General features: G+C 40.1%; 1 protein-coding gene across 1 annotated transcript in view; it reads left to right on the top strand.

The window, feature by feature from the left end:
• Positions 1-17,873, top strand: part of LOC137650926 (uncharacterized) — a 144,421-nt gene that overhangs the window by 21,576 nt on the left and 104,972 nt on the right. The window contains exons 2-3 of the mRNA XM_068384073.1: positions 121-215; positions 17,198-17,372. Coding sequence (XP_068240174.1) covers positions 121-215; positions 17,198-17,372 — 270 coding nt within the window. The remainder of the gene's footprint in view (positions 1-120; positions 216-17,197; positions 17,373-17,873) is intronic.

Below are 17,873 nucleotides of genomic sequence, written 5' to 3'. Positions count from 1 at the left end.
CAAATCACTGGACAATATAGAGTGAATATGGGCAGTTAACGTATTATATACTTTTAAACTTATTATTTTCCTTGCATTCAGTTGTTAGTTAACTCACTTATATTTATTGTTTATTTCCAGGTACACCCACTAATTTACAAGAAAGATACAGAGTACCTTCTAAATCAACTATTACCTCATGATGATTCTGTTAATGACAGGAGCAATGGATCAAGGTGAGGATTGCTGTATTGTCAACTAAGCTTAATTATCCAATGATTGATTGATTGATTGATTTGAAGTTCTTTGGCATCCTGACATCGAAGGTCATTGACGCCATAATTATCCAATGAAACTTCATTTGCTTTTCATTCTTTAATAAAATGCTTCGCCTAAAATAAAATATTTGCCATGATGTTTATAAAAACCTACGTTCTTTGAAGCAAATCTATGCAGATCGAGTATCAGTTTCTGATAAGTCGGTGAGTATGAACGTTATTTAAAAAACATTTTCTCACCCTGCTCCTTCCACTCTCTACAATTCCCTTTAGTTCTCTTAGTTCCCTAGCAAGCAGGATGATACCCTAGAGACTGACCATATATACATATGATCAGCGTCCAAGCCCCTCTCTTCATTCAAGCCAGGACCAGGGATGGCCAGGCAATGGCTGCATTTGACTCAGCAGGTTGACCGGCTCCCACAAACTGGCCAAATTTAACTCACAAGGATGATGAAGTTACAGCGACCAAAAAACTAACGAGTTTTAGCAGGACTCGAGCCCCAGTCTGGCGATCAAACCCTACACCTTTAACCTAACTGACAAATAGTCTTTGTAATGCAAACTTACTACCTTCGTAATCTTATGAATGGACTATTGCACAGGAAAAATGTTTGAAACTAAATAGTGTCCTTAAACCTATATTTCTTACAAATAACATTCAAAAACATTATTCCAAACTGACATAAAACTGAAACCTAATAAGATACAGAATACAAAAATTGTCATAAACTAACAAACCAATGCCCAATTGGAATGTACATATACAGTAGAGTATATACAGTGTGTGGGGACAAGGACAATGTCACCTACGCAATACACTGGAACGTCTGAACCCACTGTGCAGTCCTGTGGGCTGCTATAAACTTCCATGCAATGTGATGGAATATAGTCAATTTGATATCTTAGGTCTGTTCCTAGTCATGGCACCATCAGCATTGATATATTTCAAATTGCATTCGAATCCAAAGTCCTTATTCAATCCAATTGCAGAAGAGGTCACAGGAAAGGAGGAAGTATGATTTGGCCATCAGCATCAATATACTTCAAATTGCATTCGAATCCAAAGTCCTTATTCAATCCAATTGCAGAAGAGGCCACAGGAAAGGAGGAAGTATGATTTGGCCATCAGCATCAATATACTTCAAATTGCATTCGAATCCAAAGTCCTTATTCAATCCAATTGCAGAAGAGGCCACAGGAAAGGAGGAAGTATGATTTGGCCATCAGCATCAATATACTTCAAATTGCATTCGAATCCAAAGTCCTTATTCAATCCAATTGCAGAAGAGGCCACAGGAAAGGAGGAAGTATGATTTGGCCATCAGCATCAATATACTTCAAATTGCATTCGAATCCAAAGTCCTTATTCAATCCAATTGCAGAAGAGGCCACAGGAAAGGAGGAAGTATGATTTGGCCATCAGCATCAATATACTTCAAATTGCATTCGAATCCAAAGTCCTTATTCAATCCAATTGCAGAAGAGGCCACAGGAAAGGAGGAAGTATGATTTGGCCATCAGCATCAATATACTTCAAATTGCATTCGAATCCAAAGTCCTTATTCAATCCAATTGCAGAAGAGGCCACAGGAAAGGAGGAAGTATGATTTGGCCATCAGCATCAATATACTTCAAATTGCATTCGAATCCAAAGTCCTTATTCAATCCAATTGCAGAAGAGGCCACAGGAAAGGAGGAAGTATGATCTGTCAATAAGTAGAAAAAGGACAATTGTAAACACTCCTAGTTAACTAAACTATCACACCACAATCAAAATATAGATAAACCAATTCTCTCATTCACTGCCACATTAAGCAATGATAAAGTAGTGCTTACTGATAATAAATAAACAACATTTCCAGACTCATAGAAAATAAATGAATGTAGCATTCTAAACGACAACCTCCAGGTGCAGTCAGAATTTAAATAAAATAATTGCTAAATACTTTCGCATCTGCCCTAGCCTATCTAACAAATAAAATGTAAACAAAAAACCTTCAATTATAACAAAAGTTTCACTAACTTCAAACAGTCATAACACTAACAACCTTTCGCTCAATTTCCCTCTCTCACACTTTGAAGGATTTAGCTAAACAAACAGGAAACGTAAATATAAAAAGAAATATACCTTCACTTTATTCCAATTCAGACATTATATAGATGGGAGTTGGTTAGACCATTGATTGCTACCAAATTTGAGTTATAGGTAAGATTTTTCTTGAGAAGTTTGAGTTTGTAACTGGACATATTTTAACCTACTATGAGATTCAGGGCCTCTGTAACACGGTTTTTTGGACTTTGCTCCTTATCAAAGCATCGGATGTAGCTGAAAGTTGACATTTGTATATTTTACAACCACACACAAATTTTGTCAGCATTATCAATAACCTAAACCCGATAGTTTTAATTTGTATAGAGTAAAAATGATCTAGCCGACGCCATGGCCAGTGATAACGAGCCAAGAGTCGAAAACATTCATTACGTAAACAATGTAAACACCTTTTGACAAAATTTTGCCCCGCCCATCCACCAGACACCCATTCACCTTGTTCCATCGGCTCTGAAACCCATAACAGTCAAGAATGGCTAACAGGATTTGGAATTGCCCCCGTGATTGCAAAACTGCATTTGTCTTACGACTTGCAACTTTATACAGTCAAGAGAAAGCCCGTGGCCATATTTATTATAGCCTGAATAGGTAATTATTCAGTTTCTAGTTTAAATCAAATGTTTATGGTCTGATTTATATTTACCGTAACATGATTATAATACTTGTAATGTCATTCAGGCTTTTGAACATTTCCATTAACTATTCACTATGCCACCAAGAGAGGGAGGAAGAGAGAGATTGTATGTAAACAGTCTTTATATAACTATTTTTGTTAAAATAAGATTTTTTTGCTAAAATCTCCATCAGACCAACGGATCATCCGATATAATTTTTTTCTTCTTCTTAGGCCGTACGACTGTGTTGGCTATGTTTTGGGCATGACTGCATTTTGTAAATAAATCATGAATAGTTTTAGGAGTTTTATTTGTACATTTAATGGAAATTTATAGAAGTAATGTGAACATAATTCATTTATCCTTTAAAATAATTACTACATGTAGCAAAACAAATAGTAGTAAAGATGATAATGCAATGAAGGAATGATACCATACTTTATCTTTAGCTTCAACATCGACAATAACATACCCAGTTGCCATAATTTGCCAGCTTAATGAAATAACCTATCATCTAATTTTTAACCTAATTTCTGAGGAGGCCATGGCTTATTGCACAGTGAAAAAACATGACAAAGACTTTATGAATGGCGGAACGATACATAAATGTGAGTGGGGTATCTGTGCTAGCGTAGTAATACTACTGTAGCAGTAGTGCCGCAATAGTAGTATACATGAATTAAACGTTTATGCCAACTGCTGGGATCCTTGAGGATCATTTAACACTTCTTACAACTACTCGAGAAATGAGTTTTTATAGCCAGAATTTAAATTTTCTGATCCAACAATGCCCCTGATAGCCTTCAGTGTTATCCTGAATTATATCGAGGCCAAAGTGGGTGGAGCCTCATGAAGTCATCATTCTGACGACAATTAAAGCCAAAATACGGTACCAGCTATTTTTTTTTTTAACAGTAAATAGGTAGGTAGATAGACAATAAATAAAAATTGCTTGACATTGGATATAGCAGTTATCAAATCAAGCTTGTCTACTACGTTTTTGAAAATTACCAACTATTCCCTACACCTTGTCAATCTGATTGTGACCTATAAAGTAGACTGTAATTTCTTAGGAAACTTATTTTGGGAGTTAGACTAATAATCGAAGTGTTTTTGTATTTATTAACATATTTTCTTGGTTTGTTCATTATGACAATTATCAGTGGTGAGGTTTCAGAGTTCATAAAGGTGTACACGAGTGCGTTTGAAACTTTTTTTTCTGAGTAAGTTGGCCCGTCTTCAAAAAACGTCACTTTTACATTACAAGTACCAAATTTATTCAACCTATGTAATGCAGAATATAGTCAAAATTTATGTGTAGATATAATGTGCATTCTGAAGAAGCGTTATATCTATGAAATTCATAGATAAAAAATTATTGCGAAAAAACCGTGTTACAGAGGCCCTGAATCTCATAGTAGTCCATTTTAAGTGAGTATTATTGCCAGGGATACTTTGAATTTGTAAATGGAGATATATTAAACTAGGTCATTTGAAGAGAGTAACAGGAATGAAACTATAAGAGAGATTCCTCGAGTGCCATATGTGGATGAGATCATGATAAGGGGTAGAGGGAGATGGTGGGGGCATGCTCTTCGCACTCCCCTAGAGAGATTAGTTCACCAAACGTTCAGCTTGGCTCCACAAGGCACTAGAGGAGTTGGAAGACCTAGCTCTACATGGTTGAGAACTATAGAGCGCGAAGTAGATGATGAATGGAGAAGTATTGAATTAAAAGCTCAAGATAGACACGACTGGTGAAATCTAACCGAGGCCCTTTGCGTTAATAGGCAATAGGAGATGAGGATGGTGGTAGTTATTGTCCCACTACTATGGAAATTAGCACTTGAATTCTCGGAATATTCATTGAAATAGTATTTTTAAATTAAGTTATTTATTTGAATACTTACCTGAAATTCGTATGTGGCTATGATTTGTCCATACAGTTACTTATACTAAAGATGAGTGAGAAACGAAGATGGCCGTTCATGGAAGTGAATGTTTTTTTTTTACATTTTACTACAACTACTACTACTACTACTACTACTACTACTACTACTACTACTACTACTACTAGCGAATGTACAACCTTAGTTGGAAAAGCAGGAGGTTAATGTATGGTACTCTAATTTCTAGCGAAACTGGAATTCGAGTGCTGGCTAGTGTGGTATTTTTCTGTATATGTTTAATAAGGGCTGGGGCATGATAACTTACGTATCGGTCGATTAAAATTGTGCATTTACAATGACGTATCTGTCAGGTGGTTTTTTAAACCAATTAACAGCTTACAAGTAATTCTTAGTTCCCGGATGTTGTTATACAACAGCCATTTTTCCCCCACCTTCGCCTTCAGATAGTGTTGCCAGATATAGAGATTTATTCTTAGATTTTGGGATTTTGGGTGTCTGGTGGCGATATTCTGTACAAATTTATATGAAGAAGAAACATAGATGAGTAAATCTTTATATTGTTGCAATTAGTTTGCTTGAACTTACATGAAGTATAGTAAGTAATTTCTATATTAGTAAAGCCTACCGGGTTAAAAAAAATATATATTTGTGGAAATGGGGATTTTTTGGTTGTTTTAGGGATTTTTTATCATGAGTTTTGCGGATTTTTAGACTCGCCCATCTGGCAACACTGCCTTCAGATTCAAGTTAACCTCCATTGCGTAAAGACGTCACCAAGAGGGAACTTCAAGGGAAGCACATCAATCTATTTTGAACTTGAGTGTAGTTTCATTTATGTCGGCAATTGATTATGATGGAAATGCTCTCCGTTTAGTGTATAGCTATTGTTACTCTTGTGAAATTAGAAAATAACAGCGAAATAATGCCTCAACGGTCCGATTCTGACTTATTTTTTCGGGAAGACCAGCACATTTTCTACTGCAAAGCTTCTGTAAGGATTAAGGTAAGGAATTATTTGTGTTTACTTTATCATATTGTAAGGATTTATTTGTAATTTACTTTATCATATTGTAGGGATTCATTTGTGATTTACTTTATCATATTGTAAGGATTTATTTGTAATTTACTTTATCATATTGTAGGGATTCATTTGTGATTTACTTTATCATATTGTAAGGATTTATTTGTAATTTACTTTATCGTATTGTAGGGATTCATTTGTGATTTACTTTATCATATTGTAGGGATTAATTTGTGATATACTTTATCGTATTGTAGGTATTTATTTGTGATTTACTTTATCATATTGTAGGTATTTATTTGTGATTTACTTATTGTAGGGATTAATTTGTGATTTACTTTATCGTATTGTAGGTATTATTTGTGATTTACTTTATCATATTGTAGGTATTTATTTGTGATTTACTTTATCATATTGTAGGGATTCATTTGTGATTTACTTTATCATATTGTAGGGGTTCATTTGTGATTTACTTTATTGTATTGTAGGTATTTATTTGTGATTTACTTTATCATATTGTAGGTAGTTATTTGTGATTTACTTTATCATATTGTAGGGATTCATTTGTGATTTACTTTATCATATTGTAGGGATTAATTTGTGATTTACTTTATGATATTGTAGGTATTTATTTGTGATTTACTTTATCATATTGTAGGGATTAATTTGTGATTTACTTTATCGTATTGTAGGTATTTATTTGTGATTTACTTTATCATATTGTAGGTATTTATTTGTAATTTACTTTATCATATTGTAGGGATTCATTTGTGATTTACTTTATCATATTGTAGGGATTCATTTGTGTTTTACTCCATCATATTGTAGGGATTCATTTGTTATTTACTTTATCATACTGTGGGTATTTATTTGTGATTTACTTTATAATATTGTAGGGACTTATTTGCGATTTACTTTATCATATTGTAGGGATTCATTTGTTATTTACTTTATCATACTGTGGGTATTTATTTGTGATTTACTTTATAATATTGTAGGGACTTATTTGCGATTTACTTTATCATATTGTAGGGATTCATTTGTGATTTACTTTATCGTATTGTAGGTATTTATTTGTGATTTACTTTATCGTATTGTAGGGATTAATTTGTGATTTACTTTATCATATTGTAGGGATCCATTTGTGATTTACTTTATCGTATTGTAGGTATTTATTTGTGATTTACTTTATCATATTGTAGGTATTTATTTGTGATTTAATTTATCATAATGTAGGGATTCATTTGTGATTTACTTTATCATATTCTAGGGATTAATTTGTGATTTACTTTATCATATTGTAGGTATTTATTTGTGATTTACTTTATCATATTGTAGGTATTAATTTGTGATTTACTTTATCATATTGTAGGTATTTATTTGTGATTTACTTTATCATATTGTAGGTATTTATTTGTGATTTACTTTATTCATATTGTAGGGATTCATTTGTGTTTTACTTTATCATAATGGAGGGATTCATTTGTTATTTACTTTATCATACTCTAGGTATTTATTTGTAATTTACTTTATAATATTGTAGGGATTTATTTGCGATTTACTTTATCATATTGTAGGGATTCATTTGTGATTTACTTTATCATATTGTAGGGATTAATTTGTGATTTACGTTATCGTATTGTAGGTATTTATTTGTGATTTACTTTATCATATTGTACGGATTAATTTGTGATTTACTTTATTGTATTGTAGGGGTTTATTTGTGATTTACTTTATCATATTGTAGGGATTCATTTGTGATTTACTTTATCATATTGTAGGGATTCATTTGTGATTTACTTTATCATATTGTAGGTATTCATTTGTGATTTACTTTATCATATTGTAGGGATTCATTTGTGTTTTACTTTATCATATTGTAGGGATTCATTTGTTATTTACTTTATCATACTGTAGGTATTTATTTGTGATTTACTTTATAATATTGTAGGGATTTATTTGCGGTTTACTTTATCATATTGTAGGGATTCATTTGTGATTTACTTTATCATATTGTAGGGATTAATTTGTGATTTACTTCATGGTATTGTAGGTATTTATTTGTGATTTACTTTATGATATTGTAGGTATTTATTTGTGATTTACTTTATGATATTGTAGGTATTTATTTGTGATTTACTTTATCATATTGTAGGGATTCATTTGTTATTTGCTTTATCATACTGTGGGTATTTATTTGTGATTTACTTTATAATATTGTAGGGACTTATTTGCGATTTACTTTATCATATTGGAGGGATTCATTTGTGATTTACTTTATCATATTGTAGGTATTCATTTGTGATTTACTTTATCATATTGTAGGGATTAATTTGTGGGTAATTGTTAACAACACCATGTTCTCCATTTACTCCAAAATAATGCAATCCTGCAGCTCTCATCTTCTTGCACAGTAATTAGGTGGTTATTTAAATTCTGGAAAAGCAATAATTAGCAAGATATGTTGAGGAAGGGGGAAGGGGTTATAAAAAGAAAATAGCTCGGTTTCCTCACCAAACGACTTGGAACTGACATGTCAACATAGTCAAGCAAACAGAATTCGTGATGCCAGCGTACATTTGATATAATGTATATTCAAAATATACTTTATCAAAAATTGAGTTATTACTCAAAAGTGTCACTATTGTAACTTGCATATTTCATGGACACTTTTGAGTAATTAATCAATTTTTAATTAAGTAAATTTTGAATATACAGTATAACAAATGTATGCTGGCATCACGAACTTCTGTTTATGTACGCTGGCATCACGAATTCTGTTTGGTTGACGATGTTGACATGTCACATCCAACTCGTTTAGTGAGAAAACCGAGCTATTTTCTTTTTATAATCCCTTCCCCCTTCCTCAACATATCTTGCTAATTATTGCTTTTCCAGAATTTAAATAACCACCTAATTACTGTGCAAGAAGATGAGAGCTGCAGGATTGCATTATTTTGGAGTAAATTGAGAGCATGGTGTTGTTAACAATTACCAATTTGTGATTTACTTTATCATATTGTAAGGATTTATTTGTAATTTACTTTATCATGTTGTAGGGATTCATTTGTGATTTACTTTATCATATTGTAGGGATTAATTTGTGATTTACTTTATCGTATTGTAGGTATTTATTTGTGATTTACTTTATCATATTGTAGGTATTTATTTGTGATTTACTTATTGCAGGGATTAATTTGTGATTTACTTTATCATATTGTAGGTATTTATTTGTGATTTACTTTATCATATTGTAGGGATTCATTTGTGATTTACTTTATCGTATTGTAGAGATTCATTTGTGATTTACTTTATCGTATTGTAGGGATTCATTTGTGATTTACTTTATCATATTGTAGGGATTCATTTGCGATTTACTTTATCATATTGTAGGGATTAATTTGTGATTTACTTTATCGTATTGTAGGTATTTGTTTGTGATTTACTTTATCATATTGTAGGGATTAATTTGTGATTTACTTTATCGTATTGTAGAGATTAATTTGTGATTTACTTTATCGTATTGTAGGTATTTATTTGTGATTTACTTTATCATATTGTAGGTATTTATTTGTGATTTACTTTATCATATTGTAGGGATTTATTTGCGATTTACTTTATCATATTGTAGGGATTCATTTGTGATTTACTTTATCATATTGTAGGGATTATTTTGTGATTTACTTTATCATATCGTAGGTATTTATTTGTGATTTACTTTATCATATTGTAGGGATTAATTTGTGATTTATTTTATTGTATTGTAGGGATTCATTTGCGATTTACTTCATCATATTGTAGGGATTCATTTGTGATTTACTTTATCATATTGTAGGTATTTATTTGTGATTTACTTTATCATATTGTAGGGATTAATTTGTGGGTAATTGTTAACAACACCATGTTCTCCATTTACTCCAAAATAATGCAATCCTGCAGCTCTCATCTTCTTGCACAGTAATTAGGTGGCTATTTAAATTCTGGGAAAGCAATAATTAGCAAGATAAGTTGAGGAAGAGGGAAGGGGTTATAAAAAGAAAATAGCTCGGTTTCCTCATCAAACAACTTGGAACTGACATGTCAACATAGTCAAGCAAACAGAATTCGTGATGCCAGCGTACATAAACAGAAGTTCGTGATGCCATCGTACATTTGATATACTGTATATTCAAAATATACTTAATCAAAAATTGAGAGATTACTCAAAAGTGTCACTATTGTAACTTGCACACCTGTGCTTGAGCTCACTTTCCTCTAGGCTCGGGTGGTACTCGGACGTGTCCGCTGTCACCCTCGCCTTCTTTGACAGCCATTACTAATCTTTTGTTTGCTTTTCCTTTGACAGAGTGTGTGTGAAGTTGGCCTCTGCGATGCGTAAGTGTCCTGGTTTACCTGACCGCCCTTGTGGTACGTATATGTCGGCGGTTGAAACGGACCCCCACACCTTTTGTCCTTATTGTAGGGGCCAATGGTGTGATAAGAATAATGTGTGTGGTGAGTGTAGGGAGTGGTCTACCTCCCAGTGGGAGAGGTTTCCCCAACGCCGGAAGAAGAAGTCCAGGCGGGATATTTCTCCTTCGAAGATTTCTTTGAAAGGAGTAAATCCCAAGGGCTCTTCTTCCATGGCCCAAACCTCCTCCGAAGCTCCCACTCAATCGGTTTCTTCCAAGAAACTGTCGAGTGGTAGTGTAGGCCGCAGTTCTGTTGACCGATCTCGGGGTTTGGAAGAGGGAGTTGCCTCCCATAGCGAGGCAGCTCCTCCTGTCCCGGGGGAGGATTTAAATGTAAATGTTACTAATGATGATTTGTTGCAGCTTTGGGCTTCCTTGGGGCTTGAGGGTTCGCCCTCCAAGGAAGCCTTGTTTGACATGATCAGGTTGGTGGCAGCTGTCAAACAATCGCCGACTTTAGCAGAGGTTGATCCTCTGTCTATCGTCGACGTTTTTGTGGCAGAGGCTTCTGATGAGTTGTATCAAACCTCTGCTCCTGATGATGCTGATGTAGCTGAAGGCTTAGTTCCCCCCTTTGAACATCTTTCGAGGGAGGAACTAAGTCCAACGGTCTCTCCTGCCGGTGATTCTCCCCCTCGGGGGAGTTCACTCACAGAGACTCCTCTTCGGAGGACTGCTGATGGTCAGCCTGCTGACCCAACGGCCCCCAGAGGGCATATAAGGCGTAAAGCCTGCCTTCCTCTTCGCCAAAGAGGCCTTCCTTCACCTCACAAGGATGTTAGGAGGCGCCTCTTCGGTTCATCATCTCCGCAGTCCGCCGCAGAGGAACCTCGCCGTCGTTCGCCGACTCTACCAGTTACATCCCTGGACCTCTCTGCAGATCGTTCGCGATCTCCTTCGGTGGAAGGTCGTCCTTGCAAAGGACACGCCGACCTTCCACCCGCCAGACCTGCTGACCTGCCGTCGCCGTTCCTGGCCGCTGATGCGCTGTGGGCGCCTACTCACCCCGTTGTTAAACGGGCAACGGTCCCTTCGGGGCACAAGGGACGTTCACACAAAATTGTGTCCAAGTCCCTTACGCGCCAACGTTCACCAGCGCACAAGTGCTCAGCTGCTGTTGATCCTGTTATAGCGCGCCAGCGCTCACCTGCGCACCAGCACTCACCTGTGCGCCAACGCTCACCTATTCATCAGCGCGCTACTGCGCGCCCACGATCTTCTGATCTGGGCGCAGAGGGGAAGATAACCTCTTCCCCTGCTCGCCAGCGCTCTCCAACGCGCCATCGGACTGCGCCTGCTCGCCATCCTTCACCTGCGCGGTCTCCGACGTGCGCCCGCCTATACAACCAGATGTGCGCTCTCATGCGCGCCCGCGCGCAAGGGATATATGTCCTGCGCGCGCCCAACGTTATCGCCCTAATGGGCTCTTCGAGATCCTGCGCGCCCGCGCACAAACAATCGCCTTTGCGTACGCGAGCGCTCATCCAGCCTGCTGAGCGCCCTCTGCAATCTCCCGAACGCGCCATCGCTCGCCCGCGCATCCACGCCATCGCCCTCGCGCGTCAGCATTCGCGCACGCGACCCAGGCCAAATTCTATCGCGCGACCCCCAGCGCAATCCCACCCGCGAGGCTAAGTCATCATCATTGCGTCCCCCCCCCCCAGGAGGGAGTCGAAGGACTCCAAGACTTTACCGAAGACATCCTCAAGGATTAGACCAGAGCCAGCCAAGCCCTCGGACAACGTCCACGAGTCCCCCCAAGAAGAGCCTTTGGGGACAGGAGACTTCGCTGCTAGCCCTTCAGGAGGAGAGCTACAGGAGTCGGAGCATGCGTTCTGGCAGGTTCTGACCCTTATTAGGATTCTCAATGTGTTCGCAGATCCAGAGATTCCCCCTCGTGAGGGCAAGGACACTGTCTTGCACCGAGTCTTTGGTACTCAAAAACCCTCAAAGGCCAGCACGGCTTTGCCCTGGTCTCAAGGGGTTTAGAGTGCCAGAGATAAGGTCGAAGGCCAGCTTTCCGATCTTGCCTCCTCCAGCCGATCCAGCGCCGGTAACAAGCTCCTCCCGCCTCCTCGTGTCCATCAGAGGAGGTACTTTGACATCATGGAGGAGACTTGTTTAGCTCTTCCCTTACACCACTCTTTAGAAGAGCTTACCAGGGGAGTCCCTCTAGAGAGAGACTCCAACTGGCAAGTGTTGTTCTCGGCTACGGAGATCCTTAGGCAGGAGAAGGTAGCAAAGTGTGCCATGCAGGCAACTTCGTGGCTGGACATCTGGCTAGGGTCTCTGGGCATCCTGTTACGATCTGAGAACTTGTCCAAAGAGAGTACCAGGAAGGCCATGGAGACCTTTTTACTCTCAGGCACTCGTACCATCGTGTTTCTAGCCCACCAAGTCTCGAACTTGTGGGCTAATACCATCTTGAAACATTGAGATGCGGTGTCGGAGAGATTCCACCAAAAGGTCTCCAGTATCGAGATCAGCAGGCTCAGACATTCTTCCATCTTGGGGAAGAATTTGTTTGAGCCTAAGGACCTGGAGCAGGCGGCTGAGAGGTGGGGGAAGTCCAACCAGTACTCTCTCCTACATAGGGCTTTAACATCGAAACCCTATAAACCTCCAGCAACCCAGCAACCACGTCCTACCAAGACCACGAAACCGGCAGCTACAGCGAACACAACAATGTCGAAGCCCTTTCCTGTCAAGGACAAGAAAGGCAAAAAGTTTTCCAGGGGAGGAAAAAATACTAGAGGGAGTGGCCGAGGCCACAAACGCTAGGATTGGCAGTCCATCTGCATGTCCACCAGTAGGGGGGATGCCTACAAAGTTGTGCAAACAGGTGGCAGCAACTCGGGGCCAATTCCTGGATGATTTCCGTAATCAGTCAAGGATATCGCGTCCTGTTCACAACATCTCTACCTCCCTGACAGCGAATCCAGTGTCGTTGAGCTCCCTTGCCATGGGATCGGCAAGGGGGCAAGCCCTTCGGGCAGAAGTCGAGACCATGTTGAAGAAGGGCGCTCTCCAAGAGGTCGTTGACGGCTCCCCAGGCTTCTTCAGTCGACTCTTTCTTGTAAAGAAGACGTCTGGAGGCTGGAGACCAGTCATCGACCTCTCAGCTCTGAACAGGTTTGTCAAACAGACCCCGTTCAGCATGGAGATGGCAGACACGGTCAGACTTGCAGTGAGACCGCAAGACTTCATGTGTACACCGGACCTGAAGGACGCGTACTTCCAGATCCCAGTCCATCCGTCTTCAAGGAAGTACTTAAGATTCAGCCTAGACAACAAGATCTACCAGTTCAAGGTGCTGTGTTTCGGTCTCTCCACAGCACCTCAGTTTTTCACCAGAGTGTTCACCCTAATATCGTCGTGGGCACACAGGATCGGCATCTCGGCATCTGTCTCCTCCGTTATCTGGACGACTGGCTGATCCTAGCAGACTCTGAGTCAGCCCTTCTTCGACACCGAGACAAACTTCTGGGACTTTGCCAAGATCTGGGGATCATGGTAAATCTCGAGAAGTCTTCTCTGTTTCCTACTCAAATACTGGTATATCTAGGCATGATCATAGACACCAATCTCCACAAAGCCTTCCCATCAGACGACAGGATAGCAAGGCTGAGGAAGGTCATGAGTCCTTCCCTCAGACGAGAAGAGCTCCCAGCCCAATCATGGTTACGTCTCCTCGGTCACCTCTCATCCTTGGCCCGTCTAGTTCCCAACGGTCGCCTCAGAATGAGATCTCTTCAATGGCGACTCAAGTCCCGGTGGAATCAAGGTGACGATTCCCTGGACGTCATGATTCCTATGGGTCCTGCGGAACGGACGGACCTTCAGTAGTGGGTGACAGACGAAAACCTACGAAGGGGAGTGCATCTTCTCGTCCTCCCCCCGGATTTGATGCTGTTTTCGGACGCCTTAAAGAAAGAGTGGGGGGCCCACGTTCTTCACCACAGGACCTCAGGCCTATGGTCAGAATCAGAAAAGTGCCTCCATATAAATCTGCTAGAAATGAAAGCCATATTCCTGGCCCTTCAACAGTTCCAACATTACCTGGCGGGTCACTCTGTGGTGGTGATGAGCGACAACACCACAGTAGTGGCTTACATCAACAAGGAGGCAGGTTCCTTTTCAGAGCAGTCATACCATCTTGCAGTAGAGATACTGAGATGGACCGAAGTCCACTCGATTCCACTATCGGCTCGCTTCATTCCAGGCAAGGGGAATGTGCTCGCCGACAGTCTGAGCAGAGCGTCTCAGATAGTGAGTACCGAGTGGTCTTTGGATCATCTAGTAGCCAACAAAGTCCTGACTTTGTGGGGTTCCCCGACTGTGGATCTGTTCGCTACAGCGCTGAACTTCAAGCTCCCGCTGTACTGCTCCCCAGTCCCGGATCCCAAGGCACTCTGGCAAGATGCCTTCCAACAACGGTGGGACAACATTGACATATACGCCTTTCCCTCGTTCTTTCTGATGAGGAGGGTACTCAACAAGACCAGAATATCAGTCAATCTCTCAATAAACCTTATAGCTCCACTATGGCATCACGCGGAATGGTTTCCAGACCTTCTGCAACTCCTAACGGAACTTCCGAGAAAACTCTCTCCACGACACGAGCTACTCAAACAACCGCACGCCAACATCTTTCACAGAGCCGTAGCTTCGCTTCGACTTCACGCCTAGAGACTATCCAGCATCTCCTTGCGGAGAGAGGATTTTCGCAACAGGTTGCGAACAGGATGTCTGGACACCTGCGAAGGTCATCCGCAGGGGTCTACCAGGCAAAGTGGCGAGTTTTCTGTGGTTGGTGTCGTGGAAGGGGTATCTCTCCACTCGATGACATTATTCCAGCAATAGCGGAGTTCTTCGTGTATTTGCGAGAAGAAATGCGCCTTTCAGTCTCGGCAGTGAAAGGCTATCGCTCAGCCTTAAGTCTAGCCTTCAGTCTCAAAGGAGTGGACATTTCTTCTTCGCTGGAACTTTCCCTACTCATACGAAGTTATAAACTTACCTGCCCTCAGTCGGAAGTGAGACCTCCTCCATGGAACATGGTTCGAGTTCTCAGGTCTCTTAAGAGACCTCCCTACGAACCATTATGCCAGGCTTCAGATCGCTACCTAACTTGGAAGACGGTGTTCCTACTAGCTTTGGCCTCGGCCAAGCGAGTCAGTGAACTTCATGGTCTCTCGTATGACATCGCCCATTCAAGGGGATGGGGGGAGGTAACGTTCAGATTCGTCCCTGAGTTTATTGCTAAGACTCAGAATCCGGTAGTGCCGGACCCTCGGTTCGACTCTTTCCAGATCTCAAGTCTTCGTTCTGTAACAGATGACCCAGACCATCTCTTACTGTGCCCAGTAAGGAGTCTGAGGCTATATCACAAAAGAACGGCTGCAGTTTGTCCCCAAGTGCAGGCATTGTTTGTGAGCACTGGGAGAACAAAGAGGAGGGTTACCAAGAATACTATCTGAGCATGGATTCGTAGGGTAATCCATCTGTCCCTGAATCCTGACCCTCCTCCGTCACATCGCCCTAGAGCACATGATGTCAGGGGCGTAGCTACGTCCCTGGCCTTCAAGAAGAACTTCTCTGTGACGCAGGTTTTACAAGCGGTGGTGTGGAAGCGTCAGACGACCTTCACACCCCACTACCTGCAAGACGTGACCCACAGGAGGCTCGATACGTTCTCTATCGTCCCTGTGGTGGCTGCACAACAGCTGGTTTAAATCTCAGGCTCCTTAATGGACAAGTAGCAGAAGGTTGAGGGCATTGTTACCCGGTCTTAGTCTGCATGAATGAAAAGGTTTGTCTGGCCCTTATTCTTTTCTTCATCCTCCGCTCTCTTGGGGAAAGCAGCATCCTGGGTTCTCTGCACAGCTGACCTCGAACCACTGCAGGTAAACCATGTTTCCTTGTGTTCCTAGTATTAAGCTAATACTGCCACGTCCCCATACCCTGACGAGGTGGTATTGGGAGAGTCCTAAAGTTTCCATCTAAAGGACTATAGGTCAACTTCCTTGGACGAGTCACACTTCAGACCTTCACACACACCTTACGTAGGCCACAGCCCTTGCGCAGCAAGGTTCTAGCGAGGTGCAGGAACTCCTTATTGTTGAGTGCTGACACACTTAGATACTGAGTCCCCGGGCAAAGCCAAGAGCCAGTACTGGCTGGGACTTACCACCCTTCCTAAGGGGTGAGTCACCCATATTTAATAGCGTGGTTTGTATTTCAGTTACGGAACAAATGACAAATTCGTAGGTAATTTGTATTTTTCCTAACTATACAAACCTTAGCTATTTAATCAAACTTGCCCGCCAGCCCTATCCCCCGTGAAGTCCTACCTCTAAGCAAAGTGAGCTCAAGCACAGGTGTATGTGAAGGGCGGGGGTAGCAAGCTACCCTCCCTACCCCCCGCTAACTAGCGGTGGGGTAGTAAACCCTCGTTAAAATTCCAATGGCTCGTCATTTCAGCTACGCCGAAAGTAATTACCCATATTAAATAGCTAAGGTTTGTATAGTTAGGAAAAATACAAATTACCTACGAATTTGTCATTTCAGTTGACAGGTGCGCTTTTATCTTTCTCTGGTATAATTGGAAGGTTTTATCAGAAAAGATATATAAGAAGGACTCTTTTCACCGGCAGCCACAGGTCGACCCAGAAATTTATTGTAAATTCATTTGTAAATTGCGTTTCAGGAGCCATGTTATTATTAGGTACTACAGTATTGTAGAATAGAATAAGTATCATAAGTAACGTTTCAGTTGACAGGTGCCATAAGATTACTGTTAAATTCATTTCTAAATCAATGTTTTTGTTACAGGCTTTTAGTATCTGACGGTGTAACGCGCAGTCTTTGGGTTTCGTCTTACGGTACAACATTCAGGAGAGAAGGGGCCATGTTTCGTGGGGAACCTCCCAGCAAGTACGTCGGACCTGTTCTTCCAGAAATTTGGAAAGCTGCTCATGGCTCGGTATTTCATTGCCAGGTGCTAAAGGTAAGATTTTTCTTTTAATAAGTTTTATTTTGTGTTTTTAATACAATGAAACATTTATTTTTGGTACCATTTTACATTTTCTGGTACTTACACAAAAGTAGTTAGATGTTCAATTGGATGTTGACATTTTTTGGCATACAGTATTATTTAGTTATCAAAAAACTGTTTTGGGCAGAATTTATGTTTTTTGTTAGTGTGATCAACTTCATTTTCATTCAAGACAGTAATGAGACAGTTTTACTCATGCATATCAGCAACGAAGAATGTTTTACTTGTTGTTTATTCATAAAATATTCCTGCTGCACCACCTTATTCCTAGATGTCACACACAGTAGTTTGATACTAGAAAAACCCTGCTTATGTCTCCAGATCTGGGTTTTATCACTACCCAGACATAAAGGACTCGATATTTAGGAACATACAGGGTACTATATTTGAAAGATATTGATAAGACTAAATATGGGCTTCATATTAATGAGTAAGCCCAATATAGAGGTTCCT

This window comes from Palaemon carinicauda, chromosome 1 (assembly GCF_036898095.1).
Source record: "Palaemon carinicauda isolate YSFRI2023 chromosome 1, ASM3689809v2, whole genome shotgun sequence".
Lineage (NCBI taxonomy): Eukaryota > Metazoa > Arthropoda > Malacostraca > Decapoda > Palaemonidae > Palaemon > Palaemon carinicauda.
The sequence above is the reverse complement of the archived record's forward strand: the minus strand, read 5'-3'. Positions and strand labels throughout refer to the sequence as shown.